The sequence below is a fragment of the Lepus europaeus genome, chromosome 8, assembly GCF_033115175.1.
Source record: "Lepus europaeus isolate LE1 chromosome 8, mLepTim1.pri, whole genome shotgun sequence".
Lineage (NCBI taxonomy): Eukaryota > Metazoa > Chordata > Mammalia > Lagomorpha > Leporidae > Lepus > Lepus europaeus.
The window spans coordinates 94,418,606-94,436,810 of NC_084834.1; the positions used below are offsets into that span (position 1 = coordinate 94,418,606).

Sequence of the window (18,205 nt, forward strand, 5' to 3'; positions counted from 1 at the left end):
TGCTAGCACATCACATATGTGTATATGTATATGTATATACACACATATATACACACACACAATTTTCATGGGAAAACATAGCCTAAAAATAGTGGCAAATTAAAGTGAAACTGCAGACTCCTTAAAAAAAAAAAAGAAAGAAAGAAAGAAAGAAAGAAAAAAGAGCCTTAGATTCTAAGAATTTAATATGGTTGATTATACAAATGTTAGGATATTTTAGTAACATTCTTTTGATCTGGAAAAATGCAAAAATATTTAGGGGCAAGCATGTGGTTCAACAGTTAAGGTGCCTCTTAGAACATCTGCATCCCATTTTCGAGTCCCTGCTTCCAGCCCTGACTCTGCTTCCAATCCAGCTTTCTGCTAACGCACCATATGACGGTTCAAGGACTTGGGTCTCCGGCAAGCACATGGCAGAACCAGCATGAGTTCCAGGTTCCCGATTTCTAGTGCAGCCCTGCCTATTGCAGGCATCTACAGATTGAACCAGTGGATGGAAGTCACCACTCTCTCTTTCTACCTCTCAAGTCCATACATAAGATTTAAAATAAATATTTAATCATGTAGTATGTATCAAACTCCAACACTTAGCATTAGGAATACAAACCTAAATCTAAATATACTTACCTGTGTTTGAAGAACTTAAGACACATCAAATAAGTACTAGAATACAATATAAGAAAACAGTTCAAACAAATTATTTTTTTTATTTTTTATTTATTTATTTATTTATTTATTTATTTATTTTTTGACAGGCAGAGTGGACAGTGAGAGAGAGAGAGACAGAGAGAAAGGTCTTCCTTTGCCGTTGGTTCACCCTCTAATGGCCGCCGCGGTAGCGCGCTGCGGCCGGCGCACCGCGCTGTTCCGATGGCAGGAGCCAGGTGCTTATCCTGGTCTCCCATGGGGTGCAGAGCCCAAACACTTGGGCCATCCTCCACTGCACTCCCTGGCCACAGCAGAGAGCTGGCCTGGAAGAGGGGCAACCGGGACAGGATCGGTGCCCCGACCGGGACTAGAACCCGGTGTGCCGGCGCCGCAAGGCGGAGGATTAGCCTGTTGAGCCACGTTCAAACAAATTATTATAAAAGCATAAATAAAAAGAGGAGTTAATTCTACCAAGAAGAATTGGGGAAGACCTCATACAGGTCCTGTTATGGCTTTCTAATAATGTGGCTTCTCATTAAAATAATCTAAATAATGTATAGTAAGAATTATGAATATATATAAAACCTTAATTGACAATTATTACTTTAAACCAATCTGATACTAATTATCCTACAAGTAAATTTGGGCACGCATAACTAATCCTCAAGTAAAACAAAGATTCTTCCAGCAAAGTCAATAAAATGAGTAATTACCAGCAGTATGCTTTCTTGGGGTAGTCCGAATGGAGTATTCAAAGTCGGGTACTGCTCTGCTACTCAAATGAAGGTGGTAATTTCTTGCTTCATCCAATAAATCTCTGCATTTTAGATTTTGCTTCACAATCTGTTCTTTTGCCACAACACCCATAAGAAAGTCAACCGGCAACAATGGCAGACGAACCTATGATCATGAATAGTTATGAGATAAAATCAAGGGGTAATAAAATAGTTTATTCTTTCACCAGAGTTAAGGTGTAGTGGGTAAGGCCACTGCCTGCAACATGGGCATCCCATATGAGCACTGATTCTAGTCCTGACTGCCCCACTTATTTACTTACTTACTTATGTATTTGAAAGTCAGTTACAGAGAGGTAGAGGCAGAGAAAGAGAGAGTGAGAGAGCAAGAGAGAGAGAGATCTTCCATGTGCTGGTTCACTCCTCAGATGGCTGCCAACGGCCAGAGCTGCACCAATCTGAAGCCAGGAGCCAGGAACTTCCTCCAGGTCTCCCACAAGGATGCAGGAGCCCAAGGACTTGGGCCATCTTCCAGTGCTTTCCCAGGCCATAGCAGAGAGCTGGATCAGAAGTGGAGCAGCCAAGACTTGAACCAGCGCCTAAACTCGATGGCGGCTTTATCTGCTACACCACAGCACTGGCTCCCTGCTCCACTTCTGATCTAGTTCTCTGATAACGGCCTAGGAAAAGTGCTTGGGCCCCTGCCACCAGAGTGAAAGACCTGAAAGAAACTCCTGGCTCCTGGTTGTGGCCTTGCCCAGCCCTGGCTGTTGTAGCCATCTGGGGAGTGATCCAATAGATGGAAGATCTCTCTCTCTCTCACCCTCTCTCTCTGTAATTCTGACTTTCAAATAAGTAAATAAATTAAAACAAAACAAAACAAAGAAACCTTGGTTGGCGCCACGGCTCACTTGGCTAATCCTCCGCCTGCGGTGCCAGCACCCTGGGTTCTAGTCCTAGGTTGGGATTCTGTCCCGGTTGCTCCTCTTCTAGTCCAGCTCTCTGCTGTAGCCCGGGAAGGCAGTGGAGGATGGCCCAAGTGCTTGGGCCCCTGCACCAGCATGGGAGACCAGGAGGAAGTACCTGGCTCCTGGCTTCAGACCAGCACAGCACGCCAGCTGTGGCAGCCATTTGGGGGAGTGAACCAACGGAAAGAAGACCTTTCTCTCTGTCTCTCTCTCTCTCTCTGTCTAACTCTGCCTGTCAAAAAAACCCAAAAAACAAAAAACCTATTCTCTACTTTCACTGCAGTATTTTCTTTTTAAAATGTACTTATTTCACACACACACTCTATTTTTATGATTCAAATATATAAATCTTAGAAAATATTTCATATTTTTTCTTTCTAATATGTTAATGAAATTCAATTTATCAATTTTAAAGCAATTTCCAGTACCAGTCTATATAATGAAATCAGACTATATGTTATGTACATTCACCAACTTTAAATATAGATTTACATTGGAGAGGGCATTTTGCTTAGCAGTTAAATCACTGGTTGCTATGACCATGTCCTGGATCAGAGTGTCTGGATTTGATACTGCCTCCAGCTCCTGACTCTAGCTTCTTGCTAACACAGACCCTGGAAGGCAGCAGCTCTGGCTCAAGTTCTTGGGTTCCTGCCACTCATATGTGAAATTCAGACAGAGTTTCCAGTTCCCAGCTTTGGTATAATTCCAGCTCTGGCCATTGTAGGCATTTAAGGAGTGGACTAGCAGACAGGAAAGCAGACTTGAGTGTTCTCTCTGCCTCTCAAATAAATAAAAAATAATTAAAAAAAATAGATTTAAGTATCACAAATAATTCAATTGTTTCTATTCAAATTACTCACTTCCAAAAACAGTACTAACATAATCATAAGGCCCCTTAGCTGCTAAAGGAAAGGGTCATTGATAAAACTGTTCTGCTTTGTTCTTTTGCCTTTTTCAGCTAATATAGAACATATGGAAATGTGATCTATTTTGCTTTAAAAATGCATTCATGGGGCTGTTTCGAGTCATGGCTGCTCCACTTCTAATCCAGCTTCCTGCTAATGTGCCTGGAAAAGCAGAAGATGGACCAAGTACTTGGGCCCCTGTACCCATGTGCAAGACCCAAAAGAAGCTCCAGGCTCCTGGCTTTGGATTGGCTCAGCTCCAGCTGTTGCAGTCACTTGGGGAGTGAACCAGAGAAATGGAAGACCTCTCTCTCTGCTTCTGGGTAACTCTTTCAAATAAATAAATAAATCTTTTTAAAAAATGCATTCACATATGAAATAAATGTTATTTTCTCCAAATCCATGCTCTTTGAAGGGTCATACAAGTATATTTCAGAAAGTTTGTGGGAAAATGGAATTAAAAGTTTTGTTTTGTTCAATTTTTATTTTCATTTCATTTGAAAAGTATAGAGATTCAGATCTTTCAGCCCCTGGTTCCCTCTCTAAATGCCCACAAAATTTAGGGTTAGGCCAGGTTGAAGCCATGAGCCCAGAACTGACTCTGAGCCTCCCAAAGAGGCGGCAGACACCCAAGTTCTTCAGCCATCACCTGCTGCCTCCCAGGGTCTTCATTAACAAGAAGCTAGATAGAAGTGGAAAAGCTGGGACTCGAAACAGGCACTCTGACATGGTTTTCAAAGTAATTCTGAGATCCAAAAGTGTTCTAAACTTTGACAGTCATATGAATGTACTCTGACATGGGATACAAGCACTCCGAGTTGCACTGCACCAAATATCTGCTCCAATAAGTTTAAGTGCAAAAAAATTATGAAACCCACAGAATTGTCATAGCATTTTCCATGAACTTTTTGAGAACCCCTACTATATAAAGGATGTATCTATTCTCTCAGTACAGGCACTCACCATTCTTCTCTTAAAGATGCACTGATTTCCTAGTGGATTAACGGGATGATCAAGGCAGATAGTACTGTTTTGAGTTAAAAGCACACATACATAGGAGGTTGAGTCTGACCTCTTTTCCCCACTGCAAGACCCCACTGCAGTGGTTCCCTTACCTATCACCATGGCCCCCTTGAATGAAGTCTCCCTATCCTAAAACAGGAAAAAAGAATACACATTCAAGTAAAATACAGCTGCAGGAAAATGAAACTATGGTTTTGTTAATAAACTGGTTTTCAAAGTAATTCTGAAATCCAAAAGTGTTCTGAACTTTGATAGTCATATGAATGCATAATTATTGCTATATGTGCTTTAAAAATAAATCAGACTCATTACAGTCATACTTTGAGTAAGTTTACATCATCTGAAAACACCAGCAATTAAAAACAATTTGAGGAGTTGGCACTGTGGAGTAATAGGTTAAGCATCCACCTGAGGCACCGGCATCCATATAGGTTTCAGTTCGAGTCCCGGATGCTCCACTTCCAGTCTACCTCCCTGCTGATGACCTGGGAAAGCAGCAGAAATGGCCCAAGTGCTTAGGCCCCTGTACCTGAGTGAGAGACCTGGAAGAAGCTCCTGGCTCCTGGCTTCAGATCATCTCAGCTCTGGCCATTGGGGAGTGAAGCAATGAATAGAAGCCCTCTCCCTCTTTCTGTAACTCTGCCTCTCAAGTAAATAAATAAATATTTTTTAAAAATTTGCATTCTTAGTATTTTAAAATTTTTGATACTATGAAACTACTTATATTATTGAAAATCAGCATAATTATCACCAATTCTATCAAGTACAGTTTTAACAAATCATTTAATTTTGAAAAGTTAAAAAGAATGATCCTTTTTATATTTTTAAAATATATATATATATAAAAAGAGAACACTAGATTCCATTTGCCATCTAATCCCCAAATGCCTGCAACAGTTGGGACTAGGTTAGAGCTGAAGATGGAAGCCAAGAGACCCATCCATGTCTCCCACGGTAGTGGCAAGAACCCAGTTACTTCAGTCATTACTGCTGCCTTCCCCAGTATTAGCGGAAAGCTGGAGTCAGAGGCAAGACCCAGGAATTAAACCCAGGCACTCCAATGAAGGATGCAAATGTTTTCATCAGCATCTTTTTTTTTTTTTATTTTTTTTTAAAATTTTTTTGACAGGCAGAGTGGACAGTGAGAGAGAGAGAGACAGAGAGAAAGGTCTTCCTTTTGCTGTTGGTTCACCCTCCAATGGCCGCCGCGGCTGGCGCGCTGCAACCGGTGCACCGCGCTGATCCGATGGCAGGAGCCAGGTGCTTCTCCTGGTCTCCCATGGGGTGCAGGGCCCAAGCACTTGGGCCATCCTCCACTGCCTTCCCGGGCCACAGCAGAGAGCTGGCCTGGAAGAGGGGCAACCGGGACAGAATCTGGCGCCCTGACCGGGACTAGAACCCGGTGTGCCAGCGCCGCAAGGCGGAGGATTAGCCTGTTGAGCCACGGCGCCGGCCTCATCAGCATCTTAATCCCTAGGTTAAATGCCTGCCCTTACTCCTCTTTTAAGTATCATAAAACTTCTCAAGAATACATGAAGAGTGGGAATGACATTGCAGCACAGTAGTTAAGCTGCCACCTGCAACACTGGCATCCCGTATGAGTGCAAGTTTGAGTCCTGGCTACTCCACTTCTGATCTATCTCCCTGCTAATGTTCCTGGGTAAGCAGGAGAAGATGGCCCAAGTATCTGGGCCCCTGCCCCCTACATGGGAGATCTGGATGGAGTTCTAGACTCCTGCCTTCAGCATGGCCCAACCCCAGCACTGCGGCCATTTGTGGAGTGAACCAGCAGATGGCAGACCTCTGTGTGTGTGTGTGTGTGTGTATCTTCCTCTCTGTAACTCTGTTTTTCAAATAAATAAATAAATAAATCTTAAAAAAAGAGAGAAGGAAGGGGAAGAAGAGGAAGAAAAACGAGAGGAAAATGAAAGATAGACTCCAAAGGGTGTATTTATTATCTCCCTATCCAAGTAGTCCCTGTTAACAGTCAAAAACATCAAAATAAATAATACAGAAACACACTTTTGATTTAAAAAAAAAAAAAAGTCAGACTCTGATGAGGGGAGAAATGGAAAGCAGTATCTTATGGTTCTTTCCAGAATAAATCTGTATGCATTAGCAAGCTGTACTTTCATTAACATTAAAATTTAGAACTTTATAAAACAATTAATATTATATTCATTTAGAGCTATTTCCTCAGGACCATGTTCTATCAGCATAAATAAAATACCCCTTGCTATTATATCAATGGAATACTGTAAATATCCAGGTTAAAAAGCAGACAATATTACTAATTCAAATGTGACAAATTTAAACTGACCCTCCTTATATAGAGTAACAATACAAAAGTAAAAGTTAAAGCCATTTTCATAATCGTACCATATCAATGACTTCCATAATCCTTAAAACGATTTCCACTTTTCATATAAATTCAACATGTTGATTCGCTTCCCTGTCATTTCATTCTGCACGTAATGCTATCTCAGCCCTACCTGTGCCAGTGTTTCATCCAACCATTTGGAATGATGCTGAGGATTAGCAAGAAGCCACTTGATGGCAGCACTGTAGACTTGCTTCTCATTCTCAATATTCAGGTCACTGGAGGACAAAAGCTTGTGCAGGTGCTGAGGGGACACACTTACGAAGTCTTCACACTCCACTACTTCAGGAAAGTGTTCACAGGCATACTGATCTGCCATGTCCATCAAGTCTATGCGGTTGTGACTTTCTGCAAAGGCTCTGACTGCCAGGCAGTTGGAGGGATGAAAATGTAACTTCATGTATTCACAACAAGCTCTGGCCACCAGCTCTACCTGCAGAATACAGGCTGCATATAAGAGAGGCTGGACGTTGTCAACAGTCAGAGTGAGCCGTGAAGAATAGACAAACTTTACCAAGTCCTCTATTGTGTCACCATCAAAATCTCTGATCTCAATCAACGTTTGCTTGGCTTCAGCCATTTCAGAGAGAAACATAGCTCTGAAATAGGGAATAACACAAGCCAATACCAGTCTGTGACAAGAGATGAGCTTTGAACCAACCTGTTCAAAACAAGACAGGACAGTTTAATATAAAAATCTGCTTTAGAACAGCACAGAGCATGTATCGAAGCAAGGACAAAAACTATATATATAGACAAATTTATAGAGCATTAATGTTTTAATAATTTAATCTTTTGGTCACTTACTTTTGGTCTAGGCCAGCTGCCTAAAAAAGGCCATTTTCATCTTCCAAATGAGCTACTTCTGTAATATATCAGGGTATTTCAAAGTTCACAGAAAAATGTAATTAAAAGATAAATTAATTTTGGTGCGAAAGCTTTTGAAATTCACAGTCTTTTCATATACGTATTTTCTAAGAACTTACTGAAGACCACCCCTCTATGCATGGCTTTCAAGATTTTTTTACATTAAAATGAACTTTTTAATTCCATTTACTATGATCTTTTTGAAGTACCTCTGTTATGTACAATGAACTATGATTTTTCTATATTACCTCATATTTCTGAAACATTTTATGAATTAATGAGAATAGCAACATACATTCTTTTGTAATTATTGTGTGCAGCCACTATTTTAAACAATTTTCATATCCTAATTCATTTAACTGCCCCAGTACCCCTACAAATAGGTACTAGAGGTTGAATATCCTTTATCTGAAATGCTGGAGCCAGAAATGTTTCAGAGTTGAGGTTTCTTTTTTCAAGATTTCAGAATATGCACAGACTTTTATCAGTTGAGAATCCTTAACCCAAAAGTCCCAAAGATGAAACTGAAACTTTTTGAGCACTGACATTATGCTCAAAAAGTTTCACATTTGGGGGCAGGCCTCTGGCACATTAGCTAAGCTGCCACTTAGGACACTCACATGGATCCAATATCAGAATGCCTGAGTTCAAGTTCTGGGTCTGCTTCCAATTCCAGCTTGCTGCTAATGCACACCCTGGGAGAAAGCAGATGATGGCTCATGTACTCGGATCCTTGCTACCCACGTGGGAGATCCAGATTGAGGTTCTGGGCTCCTGCTGTAGGCTTGGTCCAGCCTAGACCATTACAGGCATTTGGGGAGTGAACTAGCAGATGGAAGATCTCTATCTCTTTCTGCCTTTCAAACAAAATAATTTAAAAATATATATATTTTTTCAAGTTTCAGATTTGGAGCACTTCAGATTTTCTCATTAGAGATGCTCAATGTGTATTATTATCTGCAACTGACCAACTGAAAAACTAGGCACAGAGTAAATAAATCAATATTTAATATTTACTGAGTTTGAGGATTTTTCATTTTCTAGTTATTTTGAAATGATATACTTTGTATAATAAAAACATCTTGAAATCTCACAACCTTGGTGAAAAATCAAATTGCTTCCAACAACGTGCCATTACAAACAACACAGTAGTGAACTTTTTGTAACTTAATCTTTATTAAGTTTGTATAAATACAAATGCTCCTTCAAAGTTAGATACAATGCAGACAACACTGTCAGACTGTCCACTGCTGAATTACTTTTTTAAAATCTTGTTTTAATTTTTAAAAACATTTATTTTTAGAGAGAGCACACACGTGCAAGATCTTGTATCTGTGCATTCATTCCCGAAATGCCAGCAATAGCCAGGGTTGGGCCAAGCAAAAGCTAGGTACCCTGAACTCCATTCAGGCTTCCCACGTGGCTAGCAGGGACCCAAGTTCTTGAGCCACCATCTGTTGCCTCCCAGTGCGCACACCAGTACAAAGCTGGAATTGGATATAAGATGAGACTCAAACCATCACTCTAATATGGGATATGGGTGATCCAAGCAGAGGTTTAACCACTGTGTCATAATGACCACCTTTGCTGAGCTACCTCAAAGTTATCTCTACCAGATCCTGAATGTTAACTTCAGAAATTGTTGCCAATCTGATGAATAAAAATATTATATCATTGTATATCTTTTTTACTAGTCAGACTGAATCATTCATAAGTTCTGGGATTCTGATCTTCAGTGAACTATGGATTTTTCTAGGTTATTTGTAAGAACTCCTCACACATTCAGAATATTAGGCATTTGTCTATATATTTCACAAGTCTACTTTTTCTTTTATACTTTGCTTTTAAATTTTATTCTCTGTATAGATTTTTATGTAATTAAATCAATCTTTATGATTCCTGCTTTATGTAGACTGCTTGAAATAATTAATCTAATATTCCATAAATGTTTACTTCTCATATTTTTCTACTATTTTAATGGTTTTATGTTTTATACTATAATATCCTCTTTTGATATGATTATCTAGTTTTCCTGTTACTTTATATTTTGATTATATAATAAGCTTATATTTTAGTCTCATTATTAGAGATTTTAAAGTGAAAACTTCAGACATAAATGATTTTGCGTCTAAATGGCCCTGCTACTTTGTTTTTTCATTAATATAGAAGAAGAATAGCTGTTACATATTTCAACAAGTACAAGATGATCATTTCTGCCTGTTACACCTCAATAAGTTTAACAGAACTACATGGCAGGATTTAGATTCTATTGAGACTCAAGTTATAATGTAGACTACAACATAAGGCTTGGCCCATTTTCAAATTCACTTCGGCCCTAAAATGGGATCTGATCTCTAATACTAAATACTGTAAACACAGTTTAAAAACATCCTTTCAAAAATCATCTGCACATTCTACCACTATGATTCATTTTCTATGCCTATATTTGTAAAACTTTTGATATAAATTTCTTCAGTTAATAACCTGCCAATACTCTATTATATAATAGCACTATAAAATAGGGCTCCACAATTTCCAGATGATAATTATTTCACTATTGCCTTCCCCATCCAAGCTGTACAAACCAATGGCTAACAGGCTATTTTCATTTTGCTTTTAATGAAACTCTACTCCTCTACAACTCAATTTTTCTCTCTCAAATAAACTAAAATGTGGTTATTTAACAAACACTTTGATGTGTCCTCTTATAGTATATATTCATCTTAACTTTAAAACAATGTTTGACCCAATATATATGAAATATACACATTCAAAAATCTGTTTGGTATGTTTGATCCCATCTGAAAGGCCATAGCTTGCCTCATGTGCACTTTCTTAACTTACAAGAAAAGGCAGTGTCAGAGCATGCCCATGACTCTAGACTTCTAGTTCTAGCCACCTCTGATATTAGAAAAAGGCCCAAATAACAGTTGCTTTATGCAATGATCTGCCATTAAGGAGACCCAACAAGTCCAGTCCACCCCCAGATAGCAGCACCTCCTTTCTATGCAAAAAGCCAAAGCATTGGACAAACAGCTGTTGTGACAGAGGCTGGCTTCTCTGACCACTCTGCCAAAAAACCTGGCCACTGGGATCAGAATCCCAAAATCTGTTGGACCTTCACTCAGGCCAGCATTATCACTGAGGGATTGGTCCAGGGTCATTGTTGTGTTACAGGTAGGATCATAAATTATTGTACTCTTCTATTATAACCCCCTCTCCTGAGATTCCCCAACCTTTTATGACTTCCAGATACTTTTCTAGCCAGACAGACCCCCACCTCTAGGACACTCAGTATCCTTTGGTTGTCCTTCACCATACCCCCATAAAATATCCCTTAAGGACCGCTTTTCATTACAAATTAACCCAGGGGATTGGGTCTACATAAAAACCCTCCACCTAAAGCCACTCCAACTTCCACTCCAAACCTGTTGGAGTAGGCCTTGTTTGGTCCTTTCAACTAACTCCCACCACTCAGCTGCCAAACTGTTAGGCTTTCCCTCCTGGATTTATTCTTCCAGATTAAAGTTCACATGGACCCAGGAAGACAACAAGGGAGGGGCTCCAAGGAGTTGGTGGCAGTCACAAGCCCTCACCCCTCTACCTCCCTCTGTCTCAATGCCATTCCAGAGGATTTTGAAGAGGAAGACATGCCTGTTCACAAAACTGTAAGATCCTCACAATGTCTGATCCTGGACAATTTTATGATCTTGTCCTGACTCTTCTTAAAAGCTGCCATGCTCCTAACCAAAGGGAACAGAAACACTTCACTTTGTGTGGGACTATCTCCTCTAGGGTGACTTCGTTGATCACACTTTTGAGTGCCATTCTGTTTGAGCTCTAATAAGTCAAAAGGATTTTCTTGCTGTTTCTCCTGGCTACTGCCCTGTCTCCCTCCTGCCTAGTCCCCGTGCAGCATTTTCTTACTACATGTCTCTTAGAACACACACTCAGGGCCAGAGCTGTGGTGCAGTGGGCTAAGCCTCCACCTGTGATGCCTGCATCCTGTGTGGGTGCCAGTTTGTTTGTATCCTAGCTGCTCCTCTTCTGGTTCAACTCTCTGCTTATGGCCTGGGAAACCAGTGAAACATGGCCCAAGTGCTTGGGCCCCTGCACCACACGAGAGGCTTGGAGGAAGCTCCAGGCTCCTGGCTTCGGATTGGCTGGGCTCTGGCCACTGTGGCCATTTGCAGAGTGACCCAGCAGATGGAAAGATGGAAGACCTCTCCCTCTGTTAACTCTGCCTCTCAAATAAATAAATAAACCTTTTTTTTTAAAAAAGAACACTCAGTTTCCTCACGTTTAAGTAACACACACACAAATCTTGCTAACGACTGCTGGCTGTGCCTCTCCTTCCTCCTCTGCCTGAACTGCCTGCCTTGCCCCACAATCCACCTGAGTCAACACCACGCACACCTCTCAGTTAAAACTCTCAATGTCAATGTGGTTCCCCACAACCAATTTCTACCAATTCCTCTAACCACACATATTCACCATAAGAGCTGTCATGCCAAGGTTCCAGACCAAGTCAGTCAACTCCTTGGCAATCACACAAAATCAACAAGGCTCGAACCTGATAACAAGGGGAAACAAAACAAAACAAACAAACAAAACCCAGGAGGTCTCTATTTATTTATTCCTAGAGGAAGAATGCTGTTTTTATTTCAATCAGGTCTCATTCTGGACACTACTCAGATTGGCAGACAGGGCATCCAAAATTCAACAGCAGTTGTCTGAACCCTGGAGTAACTGGTTTCAGAAACCCTTCTGGATACTGTAGCTTGTGCCTCTTCTCACTCCACTCATAGTAATTTTCCTTCTTGTATCTTTAGGACCATGCCTTCTCCAGCTGCTGAGACAACTCATCCAATCAATGGTTCAAAACTTAACTCAAACCCATGTCGTTAATATTCTCCTGTTAAGGGATGTTCAGTATCAACCACTGCCCTAACTCTGCCAGCACTGGGACAGGGAGGAACCACTTCCCTAACTATGTCCCTTCTCAGCAGGAAGCAGCAAGTGAGACTGCCTCAGTCTCTGTTCCCCAGTCCCATCCCTGATCCAGGGACGCAGGACCCTTTTCCATTCAATATCCGAAGTTTTTTCCTTCTCTTTCTTTATACATACATACATACATACACACACACACACACACACATACACACGAGACTGGATATGTGAAGACTTGCTAGATTGCTGGGACACAGCTAACTTTACACCAGGCAAACTGAGCCCAATTAAAAACCCTGAAGTTGTCACCATGGAATTCTATGACTAAGATTCTGCTCTGTATCTCACAGCCCTAGCTAGGAACATCCAGAGCTAATAAGACCCCACTTCATAAATTGCTGTCTTTGATAAACACAAAGGGCATCCTGCCTGGTCAGGCCTGCCTTATTGCTGTGGACCCAGATATCTGCACGTCCACACGTCCCACTCCCAAGAAACAGCATAAATAGGTTGTTGCTCCCTGCCTAGGGATTCCAAATCTCTTCAAAGACCACCACCACCCCACCCCACCCGACCCCCACCCCAACCTTTCCTCTGCTATCCTGTTTTCGACTTATCAGGGCATAACACCCACTCTCACTCCCCCAAAACCTAACACTACATTCATTTAAAAACCTATACAATTGAAACAATCTAGCTAGGCATTTTCAGTGTTAAATAAACAGTGGCCTACAGATAGAAATATTTGAATACCCCATTCCGAGCAACATTAAAAAGATCAAAATACTGATTTCCCAGCTGAATGGATGAAAGCAAAGATGATCATCATTTAATGCCAAATCCTAAAGACTTTTTTTTTTAAGACTTATTTATTTGAAAGAGTGAAGTAGGGAGAGATGGAGTTGTGGGGGATGGGAGGGACACAGCTCTCTCATCTACTCGTTTACTCCCAAATGGCTGCAAAGACTGAGACAGGAACAGGCCGAAGCCAGAAATCCTGAACTCCCTCTGAGAGGGTCTCCCACATGGGTGACTGGGGCCCAAATACTTAGATCATTATCTGTTCCCTTCCCGGGGAGCTGGACAAGAAGTAGAACAGCTAAGACTCAGAAGGGTACTGCAATTTGAGATATCAGGGTTGCAAGCTGCAGCTTAACTTTCTGCACCTCAATGTTGGCCCCAAGACTAATTTTTTTTAACGTTAACGTTTTCTATTTATTTATTTCAAAAGCAGACTGAGACACAACACACGCACATACAGGATGAGAGAAATCTTTGATCTGGTTTGCTCCCCAAATGCCTATATCATCTGGGGCTGAGTATGGCTGAAGCACGGAGACTGGAACACTATGCAGGTCTCCTACATGGCTAGCAGGGACCCATGTACTACAGCTGTTATCTGCTGCCTACCAGGCAGCTGGGAAGGAAGCAGATGTGGAACTTGACCCTAGGCACACTATATGGACATGGGCATCCCAAGCAGGGGCTTAACCCACTGTGCCACAATGCCAGCCCCAGGACTTCTTAATATAGAATGTTTAGGTGTTAAATATAGGCTCATGTTCTCAATGATTTCTCTTGCATTAGATTATGACTGTGCTGGCCGGCGCCACGACTCAACAGGCTAATCCTCCGCCTGCGGCGCCAGCACACCGGGTTCTAGTCCCGGTCGGGGCGCCGGATTCTGTCCTGGTTGGCCCTCTTCCAGGCCAGCCCTCTGCTGTGGCCCGGGAATGCAGTGGAGGATGACCCAAGTCCTTGGGCCCTGCACCCGCATGGGAGACCAGGAGAAGCAGCTGGCTCCTGCCTTCGGATCAGCCATGGCGGCCATTGGAGGGTGAACCAACGGCAAAAAAAAAAAAAAAAAAAAAAAAAAGGAAGACCTTTCTGTCTCTCTGTCTCTCTCACTGTCCACTCTGCCTGTCAAAAAATTTTAAAAAAAAAATTAAAAAATAAAATAAAAAAGATCATTTCTGTGCTATAGTCTGGATATTCCCCCAATGTCATGTGTTGAGACTTACTTCCCAATATAGTGGTGTAGAGTTTAGGATGCAAAGAAATCATAAGGATCCAGTACTCATAAATGGATTAGTGCCTTATAAAAGGGCTGGAGAAAATTAAGGTCTTTTTGCCCTTCTGCTACATGAGGACTCATTTTAGGATGTAGCAACAAGGCACTACTTTGGAAGGAGACACTCCAGGCCTGCTGGTGCCTTGATCAGGGACTTCCCAGACTTTAGAATGGAAATTCACTGTTATTATAATTATTACTACTTATAAGTCACTTAGTCTGTGATATTTTGCTATGGAACCATAAATGGACTAAGTCTGCTTTCAGATGAGGAGTGAACTGTAGGGCCGGCGCTGTGGCACAGCAGGTTGAGCCTCTGCCTGCGGTGCAAGCATCCCATGTGGGCTCCAGTTCATGTCCCAGCTGCTCCTCTTCCAATTGGCTCTCTGCTTATGCCCTGGGAAAGCAGTGGAGGACGAGTTAAGTGCTTGGGCCCCTACACCCATGTTGAAGACCTGAGAGAAGCTCCTGGCTCCAGATCAGCTCTGCTCTGGCTGACATGGCCATTTGGGGAGTAAACCAGCAGATGGAAGATCTCTCTCCCTCTCTCTAACTCTGCCTCTCAATTAAATAAATAAACAAATAAATAAATAAATCTTTTAAAAAAAGGAGTTAACCATTATAAGGGTAATAATTTTTATAATTTCTACATCTTGGAAATATACTCTTACAATATAGTTCATACATTTTGTTTCTGTGTAATCGTTCTCAGCATTTATTCTTACCTGGTCATTTGTAAGTTTTAATGGTAAATAATTATGTCACTTAAATCTTGAAAGGTTTATTAGATCTATAAAAAAATCACAGAAATAGGCCAGCGCCACGGCTCAATAGGCTAATCCTCTGCCTGCGACGCCGGTACCCTGGGTTCTAGTTCTGGTTGCCCCTCTTCCAGTCCAGCTCTCTGCTATTGCCCGGGAGTGCATGGAGGATGGCCCAAGTCCTTGGGCCCTGTACCCGCATGGGAGACCAGGAGAAGCGCCTGGCTCCTGGCTTTGGATCAGCGCAATGTGCCGGCCATGGCGGCCATTGGAGGGTGAACCAACAGAAAAAGGAAGACCTTACTCTCTCTCTCTCTCTGTCCACTCTGCCTGTCAAAAAAAAAAAAAAGAAGCACTGCTCTGTGTCCGCTGGAACAAATTCTTTAAAAAAAAAAAAAAAATCACAGAAACACTTTCAAAAACTAAGCCAAATAATACAAATGAGATGTATTTAGTGGTGATATGAAGGAAATTTATGGGGGTTGTCCCTCTCTATTAACTTCTTCAAGTAAAATTAACTATGATCTTTAATAAGTACAATAACATTTCCTCAAATTACATAATGCATGAGTAAAAGCACTTTTGTAAATGCTATTTTTATTCATCTATAACATAAAATCTAAGCAGTGAGTACAGTACTCCTTAGGACAAACTCCTCTGCCTATTCCCCAAGCTGCTGCCGTTAAGAACCTGTCCCATATGTATTTTAAAGTTGCCATTGTAAATACTGTTTAAAATTTTTGGGGCCAGCGCTGTAGCGTAGCGGGTTAAGCACCGCCTGCAGCACCAGTTTGAGACCCGGCTGCTCCACTTCCAATCCAGCTTTCTGCTATGGCCTGGGAAAGCAGTAGAAGATGACTGAAGCACCTGTGTGGGAGACCCAGAGGAAGCTCGTGGCTCCTGGCTTCAGATCAGCACAGCTCCAGCAGTTGTGGCCATCTGGGGAGTGAACCAGTGGATAGAAGACTCTCTCTCTCTCTCTCTGCCCCTCCTCCTCTGTGTAATTCTGACTTTCAAATAAATAAATAAATCTTTAAAAAAGAAAATACTGTCACAAACAAGTTTGCTTCTCTTTGCAATGACCTCATGGTAATATGTGAGGGTGCTTCAAAAAGTTCATGAATTACAAGACAGGATTATCTTGATGGAAAAGAGTTTTGAAACCTGTACAGTTTTTTCATAAAATGCATTTCTCATGAATTTTTTGAAGTATCCTTATATGTGAAGCTTTTCCAATCATCTCTCAGACAGAATAGTCCTCTCCTATGCTTCCATAAAGATAACAATGGTAACCACTAAATTTTGTTACAATTAGCTGTGTCTGTGCTTATCTCTAGCTGAACTTCAAAGTCCTTCAAGGCAAGTACAATTATATTATTCAAATTTGTGTTCTCCATGCTCTAGGGTAAGACCTTGGTAAGTATCTCCTGAATGAATTATTTGCAGTTTCTAAAACAGGTCCTTACTATGGAATTAAAAAATAGGCTTATGACTTTATAATTTTAACAGTAAAACAACATTTTCAATAAGTATCCTTCTAAAATGTTTTTCCTAAGAGACAGATGTTTGGTCTGGCAGTAAGGATGCCCACATCCCACATCAGAGTACCCAGGTAACAAACCCGCTTTGGTTCCTGACTCCAGTTTCCAGCTAATATGGACCCTGGGAAGTAATGGTGATGCCTTGAGTAACTGCATTCCTGCTACACATTGGGAAACTTGGACTGAGTTCTCAGCCCCAAGCTTATGCCTTGGCCTGACAGCTGCTGTAGGCATTTGGGAAATGAACCAGTGAATGAGAATTCTCTTTCAAATAAATAAAAATGTAAAAAGAAAAGGATTTCTCTAATTGTTCCGTTAAAAAAATCTGAAAGTTGAAGAAACACGAAATCAGAATTAAGGAATGGGAAGGCATTTGGCCTTACATTTAAGCTGCTGGTTGAAACACCTACATCCCACATCAGAGTACCTGGCTTTGGCTCCTAATCCCAGCTTCCTCCTAATGTGGATCTGGGAGGCAGTGCGGATGGTTCAACAGCTGGGCCCAGTTCCTAGTTTGGCTCCAGGCTTCAGCCCCAACTGTGGACTGTTGTGGACATTTAAGAAATGAACCATCAGATAGAAGCTCTCTTTCTCTCTCACTCTGTCTCTCAAAACATTTTTTTTTTTTCAATAAAGAACTAATGAGGCCACCATTATGGTGCAGTGGTTTAAGCCATTGCCTATGAAGCTTCCTATATCAGAGAGTCAGAGTCCTGGCTCCTCTTCTTCCAACCCAAGTCCCTGCTAATATGCTTTGGGAAGGCAGCAGAAGATGGCCCAAGTACTTGGAACCGTGCCATTCACATGAGAGACCTGGATGGAGTTCTTGGCTCCTGGCTTCAGCCTGACCCAGTCCTGACCATTGAACCAGGGGATGTTAGATCTCTTTCTGTCTCTTCCTCTAAGTCTGCCTTTCAAATAAATAAATTTTTAAAAAAAGAATTAAGAAGTCTTGTATTTAAGCTGCCAGTTAGGACACCTCCACCCCATGTCAGAATACCTGAGTTCAATATACGGCTTTGGCTCCTGATTCCAGCCTTCTGTTAATTTGGATCCTGGGAAGCAGTGGTGATGGCTCAACAGTTGGGAAGACCTGGATTCTGTTCCTGAGTTGTCTCCAGGCTTTAGCCCCAACTATGGGCTACTGAAGGCATTTGGGAAGTGAACCATCGGACAGGAACTTTTTATCTATCTCATTCTGTCTCTTAAAACAAAATTTGGGGGCTGTTGCTGTGACACAGTGGGTTAAAGCCCCAGCCTACAGTGCCGGCATCCCATATGGGCATCAGTTCAAGTCCTGGCTGCTCCACTTCCAATCTAGCTCTCTGCTATGGCCTGGGAAAGCAGTAGAAGA

At 41.6% G+C, this 18,205-nt stretch overlaps 1 protein-coding gene across 4 annotated transcripts in view; it reads right to left on the reverse strand.

The window, feature by feature from the left end:
• Window positions 1-18,205, reverse strand: part of KLHL8 (kelch like family member 8) — a 65,659-nt gene that overhangs the window by 24,851 nt on the left and 22,603 nt on the right. For all 4 annotated transcript variants that reach the window (XM_062198553.1, XM_062198556.1, XM_062198554.1 and 1 more), the window contains exons 3-4: window positions 6,774-7,322; window positions 1,362-1,548 (exon numbers count right to left, since the gene is read on the reverse strand). In XM_062198553.1, coding sequence (XP_062054537.1) covers window positions 1,362-1,548; window positions 6,774-7,322 — 736 coding nt within the window. The remainder of the gene's footprint in view (window positions 1-1,361; window positions 1,549-6,773; window positions 7,323-18,205) is intronic.